The following is a 27,474-nucleotide window of genomic DNA, read 5'->3' as shown; positions in this document are numbered from 1 at the left end:
CTGTTGACTCAGGATTGGTCTTTCTAAAGGCAGTGGAGGTGGTTTTAATTATTCATTCTCTGGTTTGTTTCTTACAGCAGTCTCAGCTGTGCTTTATTATTCAAAGGTTAATGCAAACTGAGAACTGGGTAAATTAAATTTGTTTGGCAGCTAGCAACCTGATGTATTATAGACACTGTGAAATATGGATGGCAACACTTCTGCTATTATGACACTTAAAAAGCCAGATTTTATCTTTAAAACAATTGCTAGTTTTGTTATTATGGCTGATAGAAAATGAAAGTTCCATAATGTTATAGTCTGTAACCCATTTTTGTTAAGAAATCACGTAGTTTAGAAAGCCAAGAAGTATTAACAGCTATTATAGAAAATTGATGTAGGTACCATGACTAATGAAGTACACCGAGCAGCACTAAGTCATGCAGTTGTATGCAGGGAATCATGCAGTCAGAAGTTTTAATGAAGGGAGCCCAAGGAATTTCAGGTGAAAGAGGGTTTTATTAACTTTCAGTGAACAAAATGAATAGTTAAGCAGTGAACATGACATGATGTCGTATAATAATTGTATGCCTTGGGTACATTGTGAGGCATGGAGCATAGCCAAGAGCTTTCATCTGTTCTACGCATAGGGTTATTTCACAAACCCCTGCCTGCTGTGGAAATCTTTATTGCAAACATAGTAAGAATTGTTTCACAAGAAATGCCTTAAGACAATACCACATTGCTTATTTGAAATATATACCAGCCCCAACTTCCTCTCAAAAATATTAATCAGGTATCTAGAAGTTACCATCCCGATTGATCCTAATTAAGATTCGGGTCCTCTACCAGTGACTGATATCAGCAGACTGTGTACTGAAAAAAAGCCTTCATACTCCTTAAGAGGCCACCCTGAGTAACATTATGTTGAATGAAAGGAGGCTGTGTTGGCCTTTGGACGGGTCATGCCCAAGAACTTTTATTAGGTTTTAATTTTGTTTTTCTCAGGAATTGACCGTGTGGGTGAGAGATTTTTCTTGTTTCCCATACAGGATTATCTTGTAATATCTTGTAATATTGTTTCAGTACTGTGTTTTTAAACAAGGACTTCGAATTTGAGGGTTGGACTATTAGGTGATCTCCAGAGGTCCCTTCCAACCCTAACAATTCTGTGAATCTGTAACACAATCCAACAGTTTAACCTGCTTTCTGTTTATATTTTTAAGATAGGGTAACAATTGCAGAGAAGAGCAGCCTTCTGTAGTAGAGACTGGATTAGTAACTTAGAAAGTACATCTGCAAGGTTGTTTGTACCCTGCTCAGTCTTTAGTACAGTCTGTGCTGTATAATAATGTGTGTAATTAAACTGCTACTGAATGATGAAGTAGGTGGATGAAGAGGTAGGTGAAAATAGGATGGCTTCTGAGGCAAGACAGTCACAAGACATCTCAGCAAAGTCTCTGTTATCCTTGCACTGTAAATACTTCACATCTGCCCACTAAAATATTTGAGATGAGACAGTTGGGAATTTTTCTGTGCTTATTTGAATAATTTATAATGTGATTTTAATACTTCTTCCTGGCTGAATATATCACTTCACTGACAGAGTTTAGGACATCAGTTACATGTTTTATCCAGGACTAACTTAATAAATGTGATACACAATTTTAACTTGTAGTGATGAAAGATACATACTTTTAACTTGCAAAACCAGCGGTACTACCAATAGAGTATAATTGATGCAGTATATTCTTGACTGTATGTAGTTATTATGTTATATTTTTGTTTTCTATTTTAGTGCTGGACCCAAAGGAGACAACATTTATGAATGGAGGTCAACTATACTGGGGCCTCCAGGGTCTGTATATGAAGGTGGAGTTTTCTTCCTTGACATTACCTTTTCACCGGACTATCCTTTTAAACCACCGAAGGTTAGTAGGAAGATACTAGAAGTCTGATAGGAGTGCTCTCCTTGTGATATTTGTGTGTGTGTGTATGTTGGTGTATCGTTGTAGGATGAAACATAAAACTTTTAAGGCAATAATGAATATTTAAACTGAGCATTTTGGTGGAAAGAATTTAAATAACTGCCTAAAATTTGCCTGCATGTTGCCAGTTTAGCTGGAGGGGTATGGATTTATTTAGCAAATGGTTGTATAATTTCCAGCAGTTAGTTATTTGATCTGGATTCGTTTCTAATGAGAAAGTGTTTATATTTGAGTTGCAACCTTTGTAAGCACTTAATCTTTCCTGTTGACCCATATCATTCACCAGGGGTCTGTGGCAGTCTGAAAGAATATGCATCTTTTGCACTACCCCATATAAATTACTTCTGCAGATGCAAGATACACTATTTATTGTTCATGAATATTGCCTTACATCACTTTACTGGAAGAATGTGGAAATACGGCAGCATAGGCAAGAAACCAGAGTGAAAGACATGAGATTTGCAGAATTCCTTACAGATTGGTTTCCAAAGCTGTCAATAATGACACTAATCAGAAACATAGAACTGTATCAATAACATGAAGGTGGCATAGCCACGACTGAGTAGGCTTGGAATATCAAACAGGAAAAATCTAGTGATTATGAAGACTGGATAACCAGAAATGGGATTACATGTGGTAGTGCAGAGTGTCACTGACAACCAGTAGTAATAATTGCTGAGGGAGGGTGTCAAAATCGGGCTTTATTGGATGGTCACAGGATTATTTCAAACCAACCATCTAATGCATCTAAAAAGAAGACATATTCCTAAAATGCATCCTCTGACATTGCCCATAATGATAAGGAATTACCGATGTCTTATATGTGACACTTGTAAGACCTTATCTGGAAGACTGAGTGCAATTCTTAACACACATACTCACTAACAGGAACGGAAACTGGGAAAATTTAACCTGCAGGGCTCTTAATAGAATCAAATAAATTGATGGGCCTATCTTTTATGAAGCAAAGTGAAAAGCAGTGAATTGTTAATGTTGCCAGCTTGGAGAGTGAGGGCCTGGAACAGCTCCCCGAGAGGAGCTATGGAAGCAAAAATATTTACCTTCTTTTGACACATTTTTGAAACAGTTGGTATGCCACACTGGTCTGTAATAGAAAGGTTTTGGATCAAAAGAGAGAATAGCTGATTCTTACTTGATTACCAAGAGTACACTGTTGAAAGAGAAGTGTTTATAAACAGAACTGTAATGCCACAGTAGTAATATTTGTAGTAGTTAACATTGATATTATCAGGAAAAGTTTTAAAAAAGAGACATGTGAATTCAAAGTAAGTAGCTGTTGTTCTGTTAATTGGACTTTCCCAGCCAGTGACCTAAAGGTGGGTCAGTATAGCAGTATTAGAGATGGTCTAACTTCGTTTACTTTTAGTGTTCAAGTTTAGGGAAGCTTTTAGTCTTACAGGGGTTGTACACCATGCTGACTGCACATTTTCTGATTTAGATAACTGTGATTGCACAGTTAAGAAAGACATTGAAACTTTTTAGCTTTTCCTTCAGTTAGTTAAAGCTTTGGGCACACTGAGCTGGGGCAATGTGCTATTCTTCCTTCCTCCCTTCCTCCCTCCCAGCCTAAGCCAGTCCAGGCTTCATACTATACAACGAACACCTTAACAAGCCCCTTTTGTTTGCTTCTTTGCTGGGCTAAGTTTTTTTCTAGTAGCTGTAATGCAAGGGTTGCAAATTAAAATTATATTATTTAGAGGATATTGGTATATCCACTAAACTGATTATTGAGTACAAAATAGAGCTTGAAGTTCTCTTGGAGATCCAAACCTAGTATGTAAAGAACTAGATCTGAAAGACAAGTTGGAGGGATGCATTTTGTCATTCTCTTTGTTGAATCTGTTGAGTGTTGAGGCAATACACACAATAGGCATCCTTTGAAAATAGAAGGTGAAAGTCCAGTTTGCTGTTTCACTGTGAGGTGAAGAGTTTTTCAATCCACACTCAAACACAGTGTTTGGCGACTGTGTTATTCTGAGACATGAGTAATGCAGCTGTGCATTACTTATTAATGAAATATCAAGCAAAGAGGTGGTTCTTCTGCTTTATAATAGATTTTGTTTGTCTGCCTTTATCTTGATGCCAATTGTCATTGTAAGAAATGTGTGCATATAAATCATATGAAAATGTTCTGCTTGATAAAGAATGAGACAGTTGATGATGGCATATTGTATTACTAAAAGACCAGTATTTATGATGAGGGAAATTGTTATCTGTAAGAAAGTAATGAGTACATGAGCACAGGGGACTAATGTCAGATATAACAGACTATGCTGCTAGCATATTTTGTACACATCGATTCTTATTCTATTCACTTCAGCCACTGCTGTAAATGACCCCTATTTTCAGTCCTGCTGTAGGATCTCTCAAACTGTTGCTTTTTCATTACACCTATTTTCCAGGCCCTATGATACTGATTCATAGGTGAAATAGTTTGGGAAATCCACTGAATAAAGCAGCATAGAAAGATGAGTGTTTGTCGTAAGGTAACCACTGCCAGTCACTATTGTTGAGATATAGTGGTTCAATATGTTCTCCACATGCTTATTTCTAGCAAAACAGAGGTAGTATGTGGAATGTAATATATGGCCTCAGTGTACAGTGCTATCTGTGTCACTGGATACTGACATCTCCACAAAATTTGTGATATTCAGTGCTGTTCTCAAAATATGTTCATGAGTCCTAGGGTTATGGGAATAGATCATCTTGGATTTTTTTCTAAGAATAGCCCCACTCCTTAAGGCTCTATCATCTTAATAAATCTAGAGATAAAGTACAAGACTGTGGAATGTACTGAGAAAGACATAAAATGTATTCCTGAGTGCTGGCAAGATTACCTCCCTGTAAATACATAGTAGAAAGGGTCCAATTCAGATTTCTCTCTCTGATTGAATTCATACATTACTCCTGAGACTTCTGTGGGCCATTTGCAGCCCACTTTTACTATGAAGTAGGGAAACATTTAAATGAGTACTGTCAAAATTGATCTTCAAAAACTGCGGCCACAAAAAACCTGGGAAGAAACAGAAACTGTATTTCCCAGATGGAATTACTTGCCCCAGCCTGAGGTTCCCAAGGCAGATGCCCCTGTCACATAACACAGTTACTGTTAAAGGGCCTAATCCAAAGTATATTAAAATTTGCAGAAAGATTTCCACAATCCCTCTTCCTTATCTGGTGTCAGCTGATGTGCACAATGTTATCGTGCATGTGTATGTTGCACATGGATGTTAGGAAAGGTAAAATAATTTTTAAAATAAGAAAAATATATTGAAAGTGAGTTCTGGATAAGTGTCTTTTATTTTTGTTATTATAATTTAAATGTATTTGTGGTGTAACCATTGTTTGGTTTGTATTATACAAAGTTCTCAGTATTTTCTAAACAGTCCAGGTTCCTTCTACAAACACTGTTGATGCCTATTCTGATCATTGGGCACCTGTTGCATATTGGAAAACATTAATTAAGATAAAATTAAACATCTAAGAGCACATTTCCACATGCAGAAAAGATGTTTGACATATTTTCGGGGGGGTTTAACGAATGTATAAAGTAATTTTAATTTGTTCTTCTAGATACTTAGCCTGCTTCCCACCTTGTCTTTATGATGTAGAAGAAACACAATTGTTCAGGTTTTGTTTAAACAGAGAAAAAGTATCCAAAACTTTCTTTTTTATGTATTCGGTTTTTACACCTTTGTAGCCTTCAACATCACATCCTCTTAAGATTTTCAAGTTTTATTTCTATTCTTTACATCCTCTAATTATACTGTGTGGTCCAGTTCATGTTCCTAGTTCTGTATATCCAAGCATCACTGCCATCAGGTTGCATCAACTAGTCTTTCCCCTATAGGTCCATTGTTTTCTTTTTGTCTATTCTTACCTGTCAGTGTATCTCTGAAGTTAAGCATAATATCAAATTAAGCTATTCTTCACCAAAAGATATTATACCATGTGGTAAAGAGTATAATTTCCTCTCATGATATTCGCTGTTTTCCCCTTTGAAGTCAGTCTATTTCAGTCTTTCAACTTAGTTTCATGTCTTGAAACTGGACTCCAGTTTTTCCAAGCCTGAGGTCACTGACCCTTTCAGCTCTGCTTTCCTTTTAAATCAATGGCGTTTAGCTTCACTTGCAACTGCTGCACACTCATGCAGAGGAGGGAGTTGTTCTTCCCCAAAACCAGTATATCTGTGTGTGACTGATGCAGCAGGAGTGATGGAAGGCCCATCCCAGCCTAACGCAGATTTATTTCTACCACCAGAAAACACAATCTGTAGAAAAGCTCATCTGAGAACTGACAAATTAGCTTTGGCTTTCTGGGAGGCTCTAATCAATTAAAAGTATTTCCTCAGCTCCATTGCAAGGAAGCTTCTATGGCACTGCAGAAATTAGCTGAGCACCCAGTTGGCTGAGTCAGCAAGAAAGCGGGCAGCCTGCAGAATCACTGGTCTCTTTTCAGCTGCATCCAAAGTATCGTGCTGGCTTTATGAGATGCCAGACGGGAGGAAGGTATGGAACAAAGTGAGCCGTAGATGTGGGCATGATCTCACCTTCTGCTAAAGGCCAGTTGCTGCTGAAGCTTCAGTCTTGGTCACAAGTTGAGGTTTCACTTCAGCCCAAAAATACCGCATCTCCCTTATAGTGAAGCGGGCTGAAGAATGGAGAAGGCTGTGCCCTGTTCAGAGCAGCCACTTAAATGAATAAAAATACCTAGATGGGCTGCCAAGGAAATAACCTTACATTTCTCCAGTGCCTTAATGACCCCTCAACCTTTTTCAGAAATCCCTTCGAGATCTTTTTTTTCCTGCTAGCTGTCTTCCTTTCATCCTTAATGGATTCAGATGGTTCACCTCTTGGCTTTAACAAAGGAAAGTTCTCTCTCCTGCATTGTCTCTTTCTTTGGGATATTGAATGGGATATATAGCTACGCATAGATAGATGTCTCTTGTGGTGTGTGGGTGTGTATATCTTTGGGTGTAGCTGTGTGTGTATATATATATATACAGACATGTGTATGAATAGGGGGTATCACATCTTTTAGTCAGCCTGATCTGACAGAAAGAATTTCAGCTCAATTCCTGTCCTCAGTCTGCATGAGAAATTGGTGAATTCCCCAGGTATTTGATCTGAGATCCTTTAAAGTTTTGCCATCACAACAAATGAACACTGTATCTTCAGTGTTATAGTGTAGTATAACTACACTATAGTTATTGAAGGACGAGCGATAATTTCATTGTCCTGCATACTGTCCCTCCAGAGCAGGAAGCCTTGGCAAATCAGGAAGCCGTACCATGGTCTTTCATACAGGTGTTTGTAGAAAAATGAATGCTCTTCAAGAGAACTTTCCCTCAGGAATTGTCACTGCAGTGGTGTCTGCATTTTCGTTAAGAATAATCTTTATTAATAACTTCTTTTCTCATATTTGACTGCATTCAGTCTATTACAGTGTCAATTCAATTTAGCTGTAGCTGATACAATATGGATGTATCTATCATTATCCTAGTACTCTGCTAGCTTTATTTTTGAATTTGAGTGATTTATAAAATCTCTTAATCCCAACTCTGCAATTAATCTTGCTAGGGACTTTAATCTCAGAAGACTGAAAAATGGTTTGAAAGACTTGAAAGCTGCAATATGCTATATCACCTTTAAATCAAAATTAAAATAACAGAAAACTCCATTTCCTCCTTATAAATCTCCTAGATCTATCAACTGACTGAAAAATTGTTCTCAGCATTTGAAAGCTTAGCTGTTTTAAATCAATGGTTGGACTGCAAGGAGGTCTTTTTCCTTTGCAAATATAATGCAGGGTCTATAGAATATTAAACATGTCTTCATTTTTTTACATGTAGGTGTCATGCACTGATCTCTAGGTACTAAATATCATTATGTGGAATCCTTCTCCTGTGGCAGAAACTTTCTACCTGTCAGTTCAGCCTCACTTACAAGAGGCAGTTCTTTTTGTTCCTGGCTTCTACTCTACTTTTCCATAAATCTTTTATATGTGATTAGCTGTTAAGGACACTTTTATTTGCAGTGTAATAGAAAAACACTGCTTACAAGAATAGATGAGGAAAAATAAGTATTCCTTGTTATTTCTAACCTAAACTGTTAAAATGAACCTTACAAGGCAGACCCACAGTTTAACTTGCACATATCACTATTAATACAATTTACATTTGAAGCTCTCAAAATAACCTTAAGTACAGCCTATTTCAACATATTTACCATCTTTGAAACCCTAGTGCAGGCAGGGCTTCAATCTGTCTTCTCTTCTTCACTTCCCGATGCAGCTATCGTATGACCAGGCTTCAAATTCAGTGGTCTTCTGTCGCTGTTATCCGTTATGTGGACTTGCCTCATCATACTTCTCTCATAGCCCCTGTTACGTCGTGTTAGCTCTCAGTGCTGTGCTGTGCTGCTCTCAGCTTTTCTCAGCTGCCTCCTGCCCTCCCCATCCTCCTCCTCCTGATCATCTGTTGGTCCCTCGCCTGGCACATTCCCACGCCGCTGCCTCCCCCGGCCCCCTTGCTGTGCCTCCTCACTCCCTTGTCCTTCAGCCAGCCTTGCTAGAGAGCAGCCTGTGTGGATCCTTCATCCATGACAATGAATGGAATTGGCAGGCTCTCCCAGCAAGCAGAGCCTTTGGGTGGCTATGGGCAGAAATCAGAGGAACAGGAGTATTTGAGAGGGAGAAATGGACAACCTACCACCAGCACACTGTTGTCAGAGCTAGCAGTAACAGCCCCAGTCCTGCTCTTCTTAGAGCAGCATTTCCTAGGCATGAGAACTTTAGCATGCAGCTCCTACACTTGCAGGACCTGCAGTGAAACTTGGTGCATTCCATAGATCCCATATTTTCAGGTAACACTGAACCTATAGGGAAGCATGCAGAGGTACAGGGCTCAGGACAGGTCAAACCGGGTGGCTCCTTAAGAAACTTTAATGTATCTCAAAATGAGAGAATCACAGAGATGTAAAGTGGTTGACAGAGATGCCAGTAGAAATATGTTAGGCTGAAGAAAGGATCAATAACTACATTTTATTGTGAATAAATTGAAAAGTCACATTTGATAGGGCAAACTGTGTAAATCTCTGTGATTTCCTTCGAATTCAGCTATCTGATAATTCTTCTAGTAATTGCCAAATTGAATTGCCATTTCTTCTAATGAATAGCCTTCTTTTTCTGTTTTTAATATACTAATTTATAGCAGTCATTTATATTGATTTATTTAGTCTTTATGCAATTGGCTCTATCCAACTAAACTCTTCCTGGTTTCTCTCTCCAAAACTTAGTTGGTTCATAATTTCTTCCTATTTCCTGTGAATACCCAGTCCACAAAGCTCCTCAAAAGGGACTGCAGAGGCATCTTACAGGGAGTATCTTCTGCCTCACAGCAATGGTTTGCATACTGCTTGTCAAATATGTTTTCAAAAGAGGACTTGTGATGTCTATTGGAAGTTTCAGAAATTACGTAATTCTGCCATATCACACATGTTTTACTACTGCATAAAATCCACATGATCTAAAATTACATCATAGGTCAACGTTCTTTCTTGTCCTCTTTTACACACAGATACATATACAGATGTGAGAGAAAGAATTTTATGTACATTATTACTATAGAATAAGAGCCGATGAACTGATTAGGACAGAAAACTACAGGTTTGAGGTCAGTCTGCCTAGAACTTCTCACATAGGGAACACCTAAATACTCAAAGAGTATTAAAATTAGGTGAGAAAAAAAAAGACCCAGGTTACTTACAATAAAGTTTAGGTCTTGAAGTGCCTGCCACAGCCTGCCTGCATGGCCCACTGACCAGCAGCCCTGTGCCCAGAGCCCAGTGCCTGCCACATCTGCTTCTGCCTCCATTGCTTGAGGACACTCCTTCTTACAGAAGCATAGCAAAATTCAGAGGAACAGTAAAACACCAGGTATTGCCTGTCATCTGGTGATGTGAGATCTTTTTCATGCAGAATAAAAGTTTTGCTATTTGCTAGGCTTCCTCACATTTAGGTGAGAAGAGTTGGATTGTGTTAAAGCAAACATGGAAGGAGCGCTCTGGCGAACTCAGAGAGACATGCATGTAGGACAATACAGCCTGTGTGCCTTAAATTATGAAAAAAAAGACTTTAACTTTATTAAATGGCCTGTAAATCTTAAATGAATAAATTTAATATCTATAAAAGGACTTTGTTGCTAACTTTCCGTATGGAATTACTACTTGTGCTGATTAAATCAAAATCATTTTATAAAAACTGATATGGACTGTCGGAGAAAGCTTTTGATGCTTTGCATCTTACAACGTTGTTTCTATTCTGAACATCCCTAACCCGAACAGTAATCCATTTCTTTATTTATTTTCCTTTATTTTCAGGAAAAATTGTGCGATTCAGGATAATTTTTTATTTGCCCCATCAGGTACATCAAAGATATCAAGGTCCCTTTTAATATTGCTGTGCTTATTCGAGTTTTTTTTTACCTGCAACAATTTGTTCAATATGAGAGTGTGAGTAGCTATTTAGCTTTGTAATTACCATAAGTATAATGCATAATTACTCACATTGCATACTGTTTCAGTTTCGGTAATACTAAAGGCTGACTCATGTGGATGCTATTATATCTCATGTAAATTGTTGTCACTTCTGGCTACCTCTCTCTCCCATGGTGCGTATTGGCACAGAAACCTAAAGTAGTTTGCATATCAGACTTTTCTGTAGGTCAAGCAAAATTAATTACTATTTCTTATTTCCTGCTAATGCAGATGTCATTTTCCTCAATAAACTATAGCTATTCCTTGCCAATTAAAATTAGGTGTAAACAAGTTTTTTTAAGCACTGGCTGAAGTTCATTTCTTTGCCTGTATTTAAGTCATGCTCTTTAATAGTAAGCATCATGTAGTCAGTCATTTGTTATGAACTTTCTGTGACAATCTGTTAAGTATCTCAACAATTGTTCATGTGCATACTACAAATCTGTAGTTAAAAAACAGAGATGGACCACCTTGTCTGAGAAAGGCAGCCTCAGTGCTGTGTATAGATAAAATGAAGTGCACTCTGCAAGAAATTTGAGGATGCTAATTAATGTGCTGTTTGGTTATTGCATGAACATTGTGTCACTCAGAGCTATAGATACATTTCATTTACGTTGATTTAGAGTATTTTTCTAACATGACTAAAGACCTGCTCTTGTTTTTATTATTCTCTCTATTGGACCAGACAAATCCATTGCTCACAAAGTCTGACAAACTAAGATGGGAACTCCTTACCCCATTCTGAGCTCCATGAACATCATCATAAATGACATTGTATTTTTTAATATGTATATAACCTTTTCTGTATGCAGTACAACTTCTTCCACTTCAAGTAGTGTCACTAGAGTTTTATTAAAACAAAACTCCTGGGGAATATTTGAGGAGGACAGAAGTTTCATCTCAGCCAGCATGCAGGATTGCAGCCTTGTAAGAAATTGAAAGAGTTTGAAAGGGACTTTCCAAAACTGCAGGAATGAGAGCCCTGGGATTTCAGCTCTGCTTCCAGTGTTAGCCAAGCAAAAGGGGGTTGGTTTTGTTTGTTCTTCTATTGACTCTGGGAATCTTTCATCTATCCCTGCATGGACACCAGGCTTCAGTGGGAGGAACGAGGAACAGGAGGAGAGGGTTTGAACCCAAACAGGCTGAAGAAAGCAGTCCCTGAGTGCACACTGTAACCCCTCGCATGCTAATATGCAAAACTGGAGAATAATTTCTTCCTCCTTATACAACTGTGAAGAGAATTATGGATGAATTCAGTGGAGTATTGAAACTGCATGAGATGTGTTTGTGGTGCCAGCCCTTTCAGAGCTGTGGTACCTTTATGTGCCTGTCTCTGAATCTCACAGCGAAGGTTAAGCAAGTCATACATGTGAATGCCAATGCTCCAATGTTTGGGTTTAGAACTCTTAAAGGAACATTTGGTGCAAAAGAAAGTGAGTGATTTTAGGACTACATCATGCTGGAAAACTGATGTTCAAAATCACTCTGGGATCCAGGAGTGATTTATCTTGCCTACAACCAGTTGCCTCTACTCACTCAACTGAAATCCATCTTCATTCACTTTACCTGGGTTTTATAAAAAGTGGGTTTTTGGTCCTAAAACTTATTCAATGAACCACCAGCCATAGTTTTACATGTACTTCTTTTCTCTCTAATAATTTTTTCAGATAACATCATTTTCTTCTTAAAGAGTATGTAAAAGGGGAGGTTTATTTGTTTAATTCTGGTTTATAGTATTCAGAAGGGTTTAGCATTCAGCAGTAAACAAGTGAGTTTATTATTGTTTACTTAAAAAACTTACTGAGTATAAATTCTTTGTCATTACCTTTCAAAAGCTTGTTTATAGTCGTCTTACAGTTTTCAGAAGATAATCCTATTTCTCCCTATTTCCTGTAATTCACATTTTCCTGCCCTGCACTTTTATTCAACAAAAATGAGATACCTTCTTAAAATGGCAGAATCAAAGAGAGTAAAATCCATAGGGGACACTTATCTTTCAAAAAAGAAGATAAATTACTCCTCTACCATTCAGTTGTCTGAGGATAACTTCTCCTATACACCCACAAAGTCCCTTAAGTCCCTGCATGTGATTGTTTAGGTGTTTTCATTAGGGGATAAGCAGAATTAGAGTGCACCATTTATGGGAACCATTTAAGTGTCATCAAAGGTAAAATTATAACCATAATAAAGAAAATGTAGCTCCCCTGGAATGGTATTACCAATTGGTTTCTCTCCACACATATCATAGGAATGACACTGTGTAACTTCAGAATGTGGGTATGGTAAACACAGCATCCAGGAAGTTACATGTCAGCATTTGCCACATTAGCTGCAATTTGAGGCAATACCTGGATGAGGAAAGCAGTATGTCCTCCCAGTTGTAATCTGTGCTGCTTTGGGAGAAGAACACCGTTACCTGCCACCATCAGTCCACAGTTCCCAGTGTACTAAGGCTGTCATTAATACAGCTTCTTTTGGAATTCTGAAAACTTTGATATTTTGCAATTAGAAGGTCTCTAAGCAGGCATTTTAAAGGGCATTGGCATGTTTGGCAAGTCAGTAACATACTTGTCAGTGATAAGCAGCAAGCCTCATCTCGTGAGCAAGCCCTTCTCAGCATCACGGGTTTAAGATGTGCTTATAGTGAAAAAATGCTGCATTTCAGGTCTAAGTATTTGCTAACACTTGCTTTCCAAATACAACTGGAGTAGCCCTACCTGCATTTATGCACCAGATAACCTAATATAGCAATGGAGTGTTAAACAGTTTATAGAAGACATGAACTGCCTCCATTCATTGCAGTGGCTCACAGGATCCGGCTGAATTCCCAATGTCCTTGCTTCAATGCTTCCAAAGCAGCCAAGGCAGGGGAATGTGTGACAATGTGTCTGTTTTCTTACCTGACAGCAAAATACATTAAAATAGAGGCTCAAATTGATGGCCTTCTTTTAAGCAGGTTACAAGCTTAGACTGACCTGTCTATAAATAATTTAGAGGGTATAATTTAACCTGTGCAATGGATTCAGTATGTTTCCTCCACATTCAGTGAGACCACATACATCTTACTACTCAGTGTATTCAGATACCACTGAGTAAGTCTTCAGATTTTGCACCATGGAAGCATAGGAAAGCACCTTTGTGTAGGAAAAATAATCAAGCAAAAACTTCATTGCAAAAATGTTCTGTGAAGTAAGCTTATGATTCTGGAAATGAAGCAGGTGCTAAAGTGTTTGCCTAAGTCATGGGATATGCTGCTAGGAGGCATTCCCTGATTTGCTTGTATCTCAAGTATAACAGTGCATGGAATTAATCAGGGGGCTTAATCAGCGCTGACCTACAATTCACAGGATGTTCCTTCACACCAGCTCCCTTTGTGGACACTTTCAACATGCAGTTTATGTGAGAGTTTATTGCTTTTCCATATTTGTAACACTCCTTATTCAAACTAGCTTCCCTTTGTAGATGAGCATGTAATTTAATCACTAAATACTATTTTCTTGATCCTACAGAAGACTTCCTTCACTCTAAATGCCTAATGTGCTTGGACTCCTAAGGGGAGGGGGGAAATAGATCATCTGGCTATAGTGTTTGGATGAATTGAGCTCATTTTGCCAGAAATATTTTAAATTCTCATAAAAGTCCTGGAAGTGAAGCACTTACTTAGGCTGGAAAACAATTAGTGAACCACAAATGCAGGGGGAAAAAAGGAAAGAACCTACAAATACGTAGGGTATGGAGTGGTAAAGTATTAAATTATCCTATTAACTGGCAATGCCTTTAGACATTTAAAAACTGGTTAACTTGCTTTGTTGGGGTCTTTGTTACAGAACTCACTGGTGCATGACAGTGAGCTCCAAAAGTGCTTTCCCAGATTTATGTGGGAAAGTACTTATAAGAAAAAGTATTTCTTGTTGAATATAGTGGTTTAATACCAGAAATCTACTACCTTTTCTTTCCATTATTTTGTCAAAAATGCTTGATTTAATCTAAAGAAGCAGAATTCTTCGCTGTGTTAGAGAGTGGGTTTTTTTTAAATAGAACTAAACCAGGTGTTGTCTTATTTCATTTTTATCCTCTCTTCTGCTTACTTATAAGTGGCCTGATCTCAGTCCCACTGAAATCACTGAGATTTCAGATATTCAATAAAATCAAAACAGGATTATGCCTATCAGTTTCCATTACTCTCCAGACACAGATTTATCTGTCTGATAGAGCAGGGGTAGGTGTATAAGCACTCCCAGTTATTAGCACCGTACAACTGCAGTGAAGAGCACAGCTTTCTGAAGCAGGAGGGTGCTTTGCCTACTGTTGTCTTCTGCCTAATCAGCCTCTCTACTGGCAGGGTTATTGCTGATGAGTTAGACCTCTGAAATTGTACATCTTCATTTTAGATGTTATGAAGATGTCATTAAAACCATCTGTTCTGAATTGTCATTTGATTAGAACTGATGGAGAAATTAGTCCTTGTTGACTCCTAAGAGGTTTTTCTTTAATATTGTCTTTTCCTATGCAGTAGCCCTAGTCTTCATTCTGAACTGCAAAGTTCAGAGGACTAGGACTTTCATAGTTGAACTTCTTTTAAAATAAAAGGCCTGTATCTTCAACTCGAAGCAGAAGCACATCATTCTAGGCTAAAACAAGTAATCTCCTCCTTGTTTTGTTCCGTATAGGATCACCTATGAAATGATATAAAATGGATACAGAAAACCTCAAAATCAACTACGAAAGTAACCAAAATGTGTTTGTGAGCAATTCTACTGATTCAACTGTGATTTAAAATTTGGAAATAAAAGCATTTAATTTGAGCAGCCTTTCTAAAAGATACTTCACTTTACTTTTTCCAGAGGTCGCTGATGCGATGCCTCCACATTTTTTTTCTAGCTTGATCTATTGGATCAAATGACAAACATCTGAAGACAGTGGAAGAATTTGTCTTCTTCTGCCTCCCTTCAAAGCATGAAGTAGCTTTGGGCCTGAGTTATGAACATTGTCCGGATCAGGGCCTGGAATACAAAAATAATGAGATTGAAGTTCTTTACAGTGTGAGGGTGGTGAGGCACTGGAATAGGTTGCCCAAGGAAGTTGTGAATGCTCCAACCCTGGAGGTGTTCAAGGCCAGGCTGGACAGAGCCTTGAGCGACATAGTGTAGTGTGTGGTGTCCCTGCTCATGGCAGGGGGGTTGGAACTAGATGATCTTAAGGTCCTTTCCAACCCAAACCATTCTATGATTCTATGATTCTATGATGAGAGCAAGTCAAGAAGGACCTCAGGGAACATGTCCCATTTTCACTTTGCACAAACCAGCTCCACTGCTGGCCGCAGGGGGAAAAGGCAGACTTTATTTTCTTACGAATATCCATATCTCACCCAGTCTTTAACTAACACTGGCAGAGTACTATCATTTTGGCCAGGAAAGCAGAACGTTACTTCATATAATTTCTTAATAATTGTGTAATTATTGTCTTGAACACTGTTGTACTTAGACACCCTGTCTTTTCTAGGTAACGTTTCGGACAAGAATCTACCACTGTAACATTAACAGCCAAGGCGTCATCTGCCTGGACATTTTAAAAGACAACTGGAGTCCAGCGTTAACCATTTCTAAAGTCCTCCTCTCCATCTGCTCCCTCCTCACAGACTGCAACCCGGGTAAGAGGAATTAATGTTCACATGCACATTCACTCACAGTTCATACTCAGTCAGCTACTGGGACATGGTCAGTGCACTGTTTTACTACTACCTACCAAAAAAAAAAAGACAAAAATCTAAGTTTTAAATGCCATTCATTGAAATTAAGATACAGTATAGAAAGAAAGAACAATTTCAGGAGCTCAAGTGCATTTTTAGTACTTGGGAATAAAAATCTTTTAATTCAGAAAGTTTAATCAGTAGAAAATACCCTGTAGTAGTCACTAATTTGGACATTCCAACCAGGATATTAGTACCAAGAAATATTAATGAGTTAATAAATATTGAAAAGGAAAGCTTTCATTTAAATATGCTGATAATATGGTCTCTGAAAAGAATATTAATAGTACTGACAATGATAGATGTCTAACACAGACTCTACAAATAATGAAAATTAATTTAAATGAGGTTTATTCAATATCCTGGACAGCCAGTGAGAGTATTCAAAGCAAGCTGTCATTCTTATTAACTAGCATAGCACTTAACCTCTCCCCTCAGCTCGTTTAGATTTGTTTTCTGCCATTGACCACTAGATCTGTAATTTCCACTTTCTCTTACCCTGTTTACCAGTGGATCATTCTGACTGTAGCCTTGGAAAATTGTAGCATATAGAAATTATTAATGAATCATCAAAGAAAAATTAAGTGGTCTGTTTACATGTTGTGAATGTTGTTGCTGGTTTGGTTTTTGTTTTTCATGTCAGTATTTTTCTTTTTATTTGCAGTCTAGTTTTTAAACCTTTAAGTTTCCTGGTTTTAAAGTTTTCTCCATATTCAAAGAGCTAAAAATTCCTTTGCGAAGGGCAGAATGTGAGATCCTCATGTAATCAGGGGCTGAATCAAAAGCTGTAACAGAAGATTGAAACATTTCAAAGCTCAAAATAAGGTGAAAGTGGACAAAAATGCAATTGACTTTTTATTTTCATGAGGCTTTGTTACTCTATATAGTATTAAAAACCATAGTGTTCCTTCCAGCTAAGAGCTGGAGCAGTAGAGGAGCCCTGTGTTACCATTTCAGGCACATTTATTTCAGGTGTATTAGGTGCTCTCCACTTACTTCTCTGAAAGATCGATTTCTGGTAGTGTCTGGCCCAAAATAAGCAGAGGTGTCTATAAGAAGTCAGGTGGGTTGATAATAGAAAAGCAAATGAATATTTGCTCATGTGTCTTAGAGACCAAGTAAAGAGCTAGAGACACTGCAAAGCTGTGTTGGGATTGAGAAACTGGCAATAAGTATGTGCGCACTTGTGGTCATCTCTCTTTAGAGTGATACAGTCAACTTGAAAGCCACTTTCCAGCAGCGATTTGAAATCTAGAAATCTACTACCTCTGCTGTCTCAATCTTTTTCTTTGCCTTAGGCTATTTTACAGAGGCTGTCAACAACAGTTTTAGCAGACCAAGTGTGCAAGAGGAACATTGAAAAGAGTTACCCATACTATATTATATGCACTCACTGAAAGCATACTGACTTAACATACTAAAAATGGGAAGTTATTCTTCTCTTTATTTTTTTTGGTTAGCAGCCAGAAAGCTAACCTTTGTCCTGACCATAGTAAATAAAAAAAATTATGATGTTTTATTTTCAAATGGTCTCTTTATTTACAAACTAGTTTGGGATTTTGTTACTGCTTCGTGTTAAAATTTTGCTATGATTTTTTGAGGAATGAATGCAATTTCTTAATTTATACAGTGAATTTCCCTCTCATGAGGTACTGCTGGCAGGTAACTGTGAACTGCCGAATAATTTCTGCCTTCCTTTGAAATTGCCTGTTTCATGTTAGATACTTTTTTAATTAAAAAGTGAACTTTGAATGTTAGCTGTGTCCAACAGAAGGCTTGAGAAAACTTACAAGTTCTTACTTTTCAGCATATTACCTAATATGCTACATCTTGTTCTGGTTGTGCTGACTCTCCCATTAATTTTTAATGACATTCTATCATTAACAAAGGATTGGTTCCTTGCCATCCAGATTGGACATGATGGATGGATGGATGGATGGATGGAGGGGTGGATGGAGGGATGCATGGAGGGATGCATGGAGAGATAGATGTGTCACGTATATATATCACTGAGATGACTATCACTTAAATATATCACATATATATGTACATATATAGATATAGAAACATGCATATATGTATTTTCCTCTCTGTCAGCTGGGAGTAATTTTCTAATCCCTCAGTCGTCCCTTCGTCTAACTAATCTACCCCTTTGTAAAGGCAGAAACCCAACAGGGATCTTGATTTGATAAGCAACTTTGAACTCATTGTTCACCATTCATCAGCCAAAAGGAGATCAGGTCAAATGGAAAGGCAACACTGAATCTCCCACAAACATAAACAGTTGGGATGGGTGAATTTTCCACCCCCGCCACTCTGAAGGGAAAAATCAAGTATCAGTTACCCCCTAGTCTTACATTTATGCAAATCTTCAGTGGAACAACAAATAGCAGTAAGAATGGCAGCTAATTAACCCTCAGTCATACACAGTGATTAAACGGAGCTGGAGCACAGCTGCAGCTTCATTGGCAAGCGCTGCTATTCTTCTCCAACAGGCTGAGCAAATGAAAAGAGATATTTGCTCCTGCCGCTCCTGTCATTCACACAGTAATCTACAAAAGCCACGAAGAGAGTCTCTTTCCTCCCCAGTTATACATCACCGCTCTTTGTTCCCTATCACTCCAGGCAGGAGTGAGTTTGTCCTTTTTAAACAACCAATACAATCCTTTACTCATAAGCTGTCTCAGGCCCTTCAGTCCTGATTATTATTAATTGTCTCTATTTTGCTTGGCAGTATCAGCCAGTAAACTGTGTTAATGAAATGTCTGAATTTTGTAACAGCTGGCTGACTTTTTCGTGGGGGGAAGGGGTGCCGTAGGGTTTGTGTTTGAGTGAACATGTGTGAATTATCTGGAAGTGCGAGGGAGCCAACTGGAATAGTATCAGAGAGATGGGAGAGATGATGGGATACACTAGCATTCAACCCAGGGATTTGTGTTTTCCTGTAAGGTGGCACTCCGGGGCACAGCATGCATCTCTTTCTACAAAGCAGGGCCCCAATCCTGTTAATATTTTGGCATGTGCATTAGCAACGCTGCAAAATGGGATAGATACATTCATCTGCGTGAAACCGAGTATGTGAGTAAGTCCTCATAGGCTCTGTGCTTGAGTGCTGAAAATATTTACTTCCAGTGCTAGCTGCTAGGACTTGCCTACATGCCTAGTTAGTTACTTCAGAGTAACTCCATGTGTGGACACTCCCCTCTTTGAAAATGCATTAAGTCAAGTCATGAAAAACTCTTATTTGGAATAAAAGTCAACTGTACTTTAAATATGCAAGCAGAGCCCAGGAGTGTGAATTCCCACACTGCCTTAATTCAAATGAGCTTTCAAGTGTGGATAGCCCCTGAGGTTTTGTGGCTTTACTGAGCTTGAAGTACAAAAACAAATTAATTATTTTTATATTTAGAAAGCTGGTGATGCTGATCTGGGTTAAAATGCTTGCTGCTCTCAGTTGGTCATTGCCACCCCTGCCTTTGCCAAAGGTTCTTGAGTCCCAGGAAAATTCTCATTTGCAAATGCTTCAGAGAAAATAAATTGAAATGCCAACAAGACTGCACTGCAACTTTTTTCTTCATGTGGCCTCCGTATTCACACATTCAAAGTCCAAACTTGGCTGGCCTGATTATCCCCATCCCCAGTGCCTGAACACTCTGATGTTGAATCATGGCTGATTAATAACACATAGCTAAGCCTTGACTGGGACATCAGAACAAAGCCTGCTACAGCTCCCTCACACCAGCCTCCTCCTTTTGGTGTCATCCTCTGCCTCTAGCACCTTATGGTTTTTCCCACACACAAGTTCCACAGTCAGTGGGGATTTTATCCCTCAGCTGGCGTTCCCAAACGGAATGCTTCAGCGCTGCTCCTGGCCCTCTCTCTCCCTGTGCCCGGCTGTGAGCTCCTGCGGTGGGGATGTGCACAGTGGTGCAGAGGATAAGAGGTGCAGCCTAGGACGGGGAGCAGCCACAGCATTGCTTTCCCACAAATGTGCCCGGTTAGGCTGAACGCTTGGCTGCAGCTGTAACCAAAGTTACTGCTGAGGGCCTCTACAGAGCTTCGCTGCTTTGCTCTTTAGAAACCTCCACCAGATTTCTAGTCTGAACTGACACACGGGAATTTTACACCCCCTTGTTTTCAAGCAAATCTTATCCTACAGTGTGACTGTTTTCCTCTTCTTCATTCCTGATGTATTAATGCAGAACTATCCTCTTTCCTCCTGTTCTTTATTTGCTGCACACTGAGACCAGTGTCTATTAGCCTTCTTCCATAAGAAGAGCTTTCTGTTCCCTGTCTCATCCTCAGCCCTCTCATGCCCCCGCATCACACTGCAGTTATCCTTCCTGAACATGCCCAACTCGTGCAGACTTCATGGGAGCATGAAGGACAGACAGACAGACTAACCTGCTCATCATCACCATCATCCGGGTGGAAATATTTACTGCTCCCCATTGGAAGTCCCTATCTCACTGGCAGCCCCATCAAAGGTTATTTCTTTCTTAGCCCTGTCATTTTCACTGACTGACTGCTTTCTAACCCAATTTAGTGAAATGATGGAGAAAGGAAAAGGGAAAGGGAAGGGAAAAGGAAAAGGAAAAAAAGGGGGAAAAAGGAAGAGAGAGTAAAGGCAAGAAAAAGCTTTTGCTAGAAGAGGGCATTAACCTCTGGCAAATGAAATGCACAAAGAACTACCAGCAGTATCCACTTAACCTGGTTCAGCACTAGCCAGGTTAGTTGGTCTGACTGCTCTCAGATACTTCAGTGGCATATTATATTAGCAGTGTAAAGCTGCTTGTCTCTTGTTACCGTTTAAATCCACCAGAAAGCGTGAGACAGTTTGCTCAGTGTTACATGTTGATGTGAACATAGAGATTGAAGTGTACAAGTCCTCACAGTAAATGTACTTACAGGAGTAAATGAGTTGGACAGACCCCACTACATTACTTTGGTGTGAGCCCCATCAGTTTTTACAGGAGTTGCAGTTGCTCAGCGTATCTGAAAAGTCGACTGCTTATGTTAAAAATATTTGAACACATATTGTGGTTTTCAGATACAGTGTGTCTCAGTTAGAAGTATATGTGCTGTTTTTTGCAAGTACTGCCATGAATCACGAGTTTACTGGATGGTTTCATACTTTGTTAACCCACATTAAGTAACGTGGCTGTGCATTTTAATTACTTACATTTATCTAAGCATAGATAAACAAAGTCAAACAAGATCCTAAGATTACGGGGATCTTTATTTGCCTCACTAAGGGACATGAGACATGCTTTCAAGCTTCCTTTATATGAGTCATCCTTATGTTTTGCCTTTATCTTCTCCAGAAACTTCTTTGTTTTCATTGCAGAGTAGGTATAACTGGCAATTTTGGATAACATACTATTGTCAGGTTTTTATTGCAATTACAAGTTATCCATGTGGTTTGGCATAATTTAGGTTTGCCTGTATTTTCTGCCAAAAAAATACTAACACCCCTACCTGCACCTGCATGAGGGTGCTGGTGTTTAGGAAACTGTATAAACAGGATTCAGTTGCTATTATTACTTCTTCTTTTTTCTTTTGCTTTTTTCTTTTTGGCTGTTATTATACTAAAGGTTTGCGAGGTTCTGGTCCCTTGCTGCTGATGGTATAAAACCCCAGTTCTGTCATCCTCTTTAGAGAAAAGGATTCAGTAGTGTAATTTAATGCGTATCTTTGATCCTCAGTGGGATCTGCAACAGCACTTTGGAGAGTGACTTTTCAGTGTAAGCATAAAAACCCTAAAAGCCCGAACAGTATTTGCCCTGCTACATATTACTGTTGTCTGTTGCCAGGACCTTTGCAAACAGGAGTAGGTGGGGAGATTTAAGTACAGGCAACATACGAGGGGAAGAACTGAATTAGTGCACTGTCTAGATTTCTCAGTCCGTTTTCTTTTCAGCAGTATACATTCCCGGAGGGAATTTGCTGTCCTTCCGTGAAGCCACTGTCCCATCCCTTGGCAGGTTTGCCTTCAATGGCCTTCCTCAAAGCTCGCTGTTGGAATCACTCCGGCTGTGGTGCATAACAAGGCCCTAGGTACAAGCACAACTGCAACATGGATAGATCTGGTGTTTAGAAAGTTTTGGGCACCTCAACATTTTGAATTTGTGTTAGTATTTGGGAAATTCAAGCTTCATCCAAATCCTCGTTTGTAGCAATTATTTAGTCGCTACTGATTCACATAAGGTGTCGACAGGTAAATTCAGATAGGCTAGTTAAGGAAGTCCCTTGCCACCTTGCCAGGAGTTCCTGCCCCCTGCACCACCCATGGGATTGTCTTCTGCACAGGGAAAGACAAAGGGAAGTAGGTTCGCTTGAACCCTATCAGGAAAACCCATCTCACACTGGCAGTCGGCACAAGGCTGCCAGCCTTTGTTTGACTTGATGCCCACCGACACACTCCATTCTCCTGACCTTGCTTTGGGCTGATCATCTTGTGTACAGGGGCATTAACATTCAGAATTGCCATTGCCTCTTATAGAGTGAGCATGTGTCAACACATTAGATTCCACTGGAATAGCTCTATTTTCCAGCTGATAAGCTTCGGCCATACCATATAGTGTGTTAATACACTAATAGATGTCCACTATATCAATAAAAAAGACCTATTTTCAGAATAATTGAGAGCTTGAAAGTGCTAGCGTGTCCAAATTAAAAAAAAGGAGAGAAAAGAAGCTTAAAAATAAATCTAAGGCAGCTTAATAAAGGAAAATGTAACATAGCTGTAAAAATAAAATCTGTTCCATGCTGGAGCATTTGGCTCTGAGTGAGGATTTGGCTGACTTGTGGTCACAGCTCTGCTGTTTGGCTTCCATGCTTAGACTTTAAAAAGCTACCCAGCCCCAGGTAATGAAGAACAGGTCCATGCCCCTCACCACTCAACAGACTGGATGTATCTTTTTTCTCTCTGTTCTTCCATGTATCTCAATCCAACAGGAAGGATATATGTTGTTTCTCCTCATCTGATGCTTCTTCATAGGAGAGGCTGCTTTTTGTCAGTGTCTGTCCATGTCAGATATTTCTTCTGCAATTTTTTAGACTTCCCAATTAGCATTCCTTCTTTTCCCCTCACCCCCAGTCGTGAAGTGAATTTAGAAACTGGATGACAGTAAATTCAAGTAAATTTTCATTTTCCTCATTCCTGTAATTTTTTTTTTACTTAAAGCAATAATCTGCATATTTTACTACTACCAGAAACTTTGTTTCAGAATCCAATCTGATTTTTTTCCTATTTAGCAGCATAACAGCTTTGTTTATTTAAAAAGACTCCTAGTCTTTCCTGTGCCCAAACATATTCTGTTCTAGTTGTAATGAAATTTTGCCTCCTTTTAGAACATTTTTATCAAGACATATAGAAGAGAGGAAAATCATAACTACTCCTTCTGTAATAATCCAGAGCACATTTGAGTAGATTTGTTAAATGTGATGAATATTCTGGAAAATGACTGGAAGAAGTTGGCAAAACAGTATTTAATTTGTTGAATTTTATGAGGCTGGCTAACCCGTGCTACTTTGGTTCATCCCTGGCACCCGCAGGCTACCAGGTGCAACGTCACAGCACAGTACTCTCAGACATACAACAAAATAATCTCACTTTGCCATATATCCTTTTTGTAAGCAGTAGAGGGTCATGTAAACAAAGAAATTGCTCTGTTGTCTGAGATTATTTATACTCCTTAGCTCGGAGCTGATTTTCCCTTTTTCTTCAGAGTTTGTATACTGTGCTCTGTCAGGAAACAGGCAGGTTTCTGAGCTGTTTCAGCACAATGGAAAATGCTCTCTTTGTATCTGGAGCAGGAAAATACTCCATGCCATGTCACTCAAGCATGGAAACAAGTAAGAGACAGTAAATAAAAGTTAGAGTGCTGAGGAGTCAATTCATGTAGAAATGTTTTTTGGTTTGTTCTAAGTTGCAACATAACCTTTCTGTCCCTTTATAAATCTCTGCCTTGGGTTGTTCCCAAATGAAATGAGCTCACTCTGGAGGCTTCTGCTTTGCAAATATAAAATGTAGTGTGTGGTTGCTCTGCTGTCTTGGTGCTGCTGGACTGGGAAAAGAGTGGATGGGTGTTTTACAATAAAGACATCATAAAAAGTTGTCCTAAAGAAGCACGGAAATAAAATGCAGCATAAAACTGATGGGGTTTGCTCTGCTCTTAGTGAGTGGAAAATGACAACATCAAATGTGGGATTTCTTGGGGAAAAACCCATCACCATAAACTTCATTTGCATGAGCAAAACTATCTCATCAATTGCAACAAAGTTCTATTTGCCAGAAACAATCTATTTATCTTTAAATACTGTATGTTCCCCTGCCTGTTCTGTGGAACCTGCTATATATTTATTGAAGTAATACATACATTTCAGACTGATCATATCATATACTTTAGAGCTGATATTTACAAATTCTTGATAGTCTATCAGTGGCTTCTCTTTCCATTCCTTTTAAAAGATACTGTACTATACTATATATATTATAGTATGTATACAATGCTAATTGCTGTTCTATACTTTGAATCACTTTCTCATATGCTGAGCTGGACACACAGTACCAATATGTTAAAGGCATTTAGGCACCTAAAGATGCCAGCAGACAGCTGGCCAGGTTTTCAGTACTTCCATGGGATTTAGGCATCTGAAGTCTCACAAGGAGCCTTTCTGCACTGCCAGGAAGAGACCTTCTGTATATCTGGTCTTTAAGTATTTGTAGACATATACATCTACGTGTCTTAAACTCTGTGAAATTTAACAAATGTAAATGCAAGCAGTGTAGCAGCACATTGTGAAAATTACACAGAGATAAGCATTGAAAGAGAATTAATTTGCTTTGCCATAAAGAGCTGATGAAACTGTTACAAGATCTTGTTCTTATCAGTTGACTAAGTCCCCTTAACATTAACTCATGACTGTGGGGATTCTTATAACAGCAGGAAAAACATTTGTGAACTGTCATCCCTTTAGTAGTTCTCAGGAAAATATGCCTTGGAATATCTCCTAATGATGTGTGCAGGAGGAGGAGGCTTGGATCAGGATTACTGTTTATGTTGGCCTAAATCTTTGCTCTTTTTAGTTGCACGTTAACAACACCTTATGGGTAGAAGAGTGTTATTCGTGAGCATAGAGACTTTTCATGTGTTTAGATTTTGGCTATTCAAGGCTCACAAGACATCATCAAAAAGATTAACACAACTATAGAAGTAAGGTTGTTTATAAATACTTAGTTTAAACCCTGCATTATCGTTTCAGAAGTCTACAGTCTGTTTAAATATTTTTTTCTGTGAAAAGTGTCTGGAGCTGTTTACATAAGAAAGTTGGTGGGTTTATGTCATTTAGAAAGTGAACGGTAAAGATTACGTTTTAAAAATAAAACATGCAATCTGGGTTCTGTAGTATCCAAGGCAGAAAGCAGTCATTAACTGTAGATCCAGATACCAGTCACACACTCTGTCCTTTTTTCTATCTATATCTGATGTATCTGTAACACTGCAAAGAATAATCACTAGAAGGAGGAGTATAGTCATTCCCTAGAAGAAAAACAGTACTACTCAGTTCAGTCAGGTATGTTGCCTGTAACTTCTCATTGCTCGGTGGTTCAGTGAAAAGTGCAGCATTTCCTCAGATTACTCATACAGCTGTATACTGGAGAGGAAATTCCCTCCTAACCACTGCTAACAATCAGAATATGTGTTGAGGCATGAGCAGTAATAGCCTTTGCAATGATAACTGAGGTGGTGCCGTGACTAGTGTGTTTTCTAATTCTTTTTTAATTTTCCTAAATTACCTTCAAATATTCCTACATTATATTCTTGGATGTATCTAACTATTTGGTGTATGACACATCTGCTTCTTTTTAACTTTTGTTAATTGCTGGAGTTTTGTTTGTGTTCTTTTCTTACTATGAAAAAGACAAGCAAAACTACTTTTTTATAATCTTCTTTACAAAATTACCCATCGCATCTTATTTTGTCTTTTTTTTTTGTTTTTCTAGAAGAAACAAGGTTAGATTTTAGCTATTCCTTAAATGGAAAAGGTTTGACCATGCTGCTAATGATTTCTTGTCCTTTTTAATAAGTTTTCTACTCCTGTTTTGTTTTTATTTAAGATGAGGTGAGAAGAAATTAACTTCAGACATATAAATACCCACCCATCAGCTTATTAAATTGCATTTGATTAAATCAATAACTGACTAAAATCCAAATCAGTAAAGAGGCTTTGTGCATTTGTGTCAAGAAATAAGTGTAAATGGGTATAATTGGCACTCACAAGAGAAGAGTCTTGTCACCGACTTTAGCTGTTCCTCATCTTTATTATTCTTCAAAAAGGGGCTTCTAGAACATATAAAATTCAGTCTTACCACAAAATGGAAGTAAAGCTAGAAAAAATACACCTGGAATTTTGACTTTTTTTTTTTACATGAAGCTTATAAAAGCTATAGGATAAATATACATACAGGGGGGTTAAAATTTTGTGCATTTCTGCTCAAGAAACATAGGGTTTCTGTGAGTTTTACCTTAACCATCTTTAAAGTACTTGAGAAAATGCACGAGTGATGGATGCTACAAATAGAAAAAGTTATAATTCATTTTCCTTCCAATAAACATGTAATTTAAAATTGTACCAGTGGAGGTTTCTTATGCCTATAACCTCAGAGAGAAGACAGGTAATTTAGTGCATACACATAATACATCTTTGTGTGAACTCGGACCAAAGTAAGTCATCAATGTTAAATGCTTAACCATGTGAAGTACTGAAATACAGCTATTAGTTATTTCTCATATATAAAATATAGTCCTACCTTAGTATGAATGAATTCCAAGATACAAGGTAAACTGCCTTCTACTTCAAAATACACTCTAATCATTTACAATCATTACACGTATTTTCTTTGGTTTATGCAGTTTTTGTCTAGCCAATATAGACATGTCCTTAGTTACATGAATCTTTTGGATGAAGTGGATACAGCACTTCTGGGCTTAACTGATTCTACTGATATATTTTCTCACTCATAGAACTGTATATATTTAAGGGGAAAATAATTACAACTAGAAAATCAATGAATTTAGACATCATGTTTTACCTGTATTTTTACACTTCATTATCTAATCTCATAGTAATTCAATCTAATATTCATTATTCTCAGTTAGTACTAATAGCTCAAATCTCAGCTGGAATGAAGTGGCAT

At 38.3% G+C, this 27,474-nt stretch overlaps 1 protein-coding gene across 1 annotated transcript in view; it reads left to right on the top strand.

Moving 5' to 3' along the window:
• Window positions 1-1,777: 1,777 nt before the first annotated feature.
• LOC104401987 (ubiquitin-conjugating enzyme E2 E2) overlaps window positions 1,778-27,474 on the top strand; it is a gene marked incomplete at its 5' end in the record, with an annotated part of 38,271 nt that continues 12,574 nt past the window's right edge. The window contains 2 exons of the mRNA XM_010009745.1: window positions 1,778-1,910; window positions 16,025-16,172. Coding sequence (XP_010008047.1) covers window positions 1,778-1,910; window positions 16,025-16,172 — 281 coding nt within the window. The remainder of the gene's footprint in view (window positions 1,911-16,024; window positions 16,173-27,474) is intronic.

This window comes from Nestor notabilis, unplaced genomic scaffold, assembly GCF_000696875.1.
Source record: "Nestor notabilis isolate BGI_N333 unplaced genomic scaffold, ASM69687v1 scaffold650, whole genome shotgun sequence".
In the NCBI taxonomy this organism is placed as follows: Eukaryota; Metazoa; Chordata; class Aves; order Psittaciformes; family Psittacidae; genus Nestor; species Nestor notabilis.
This window is presented reverse-complemented; position numbering and strand designations above follow the sequence as displayed.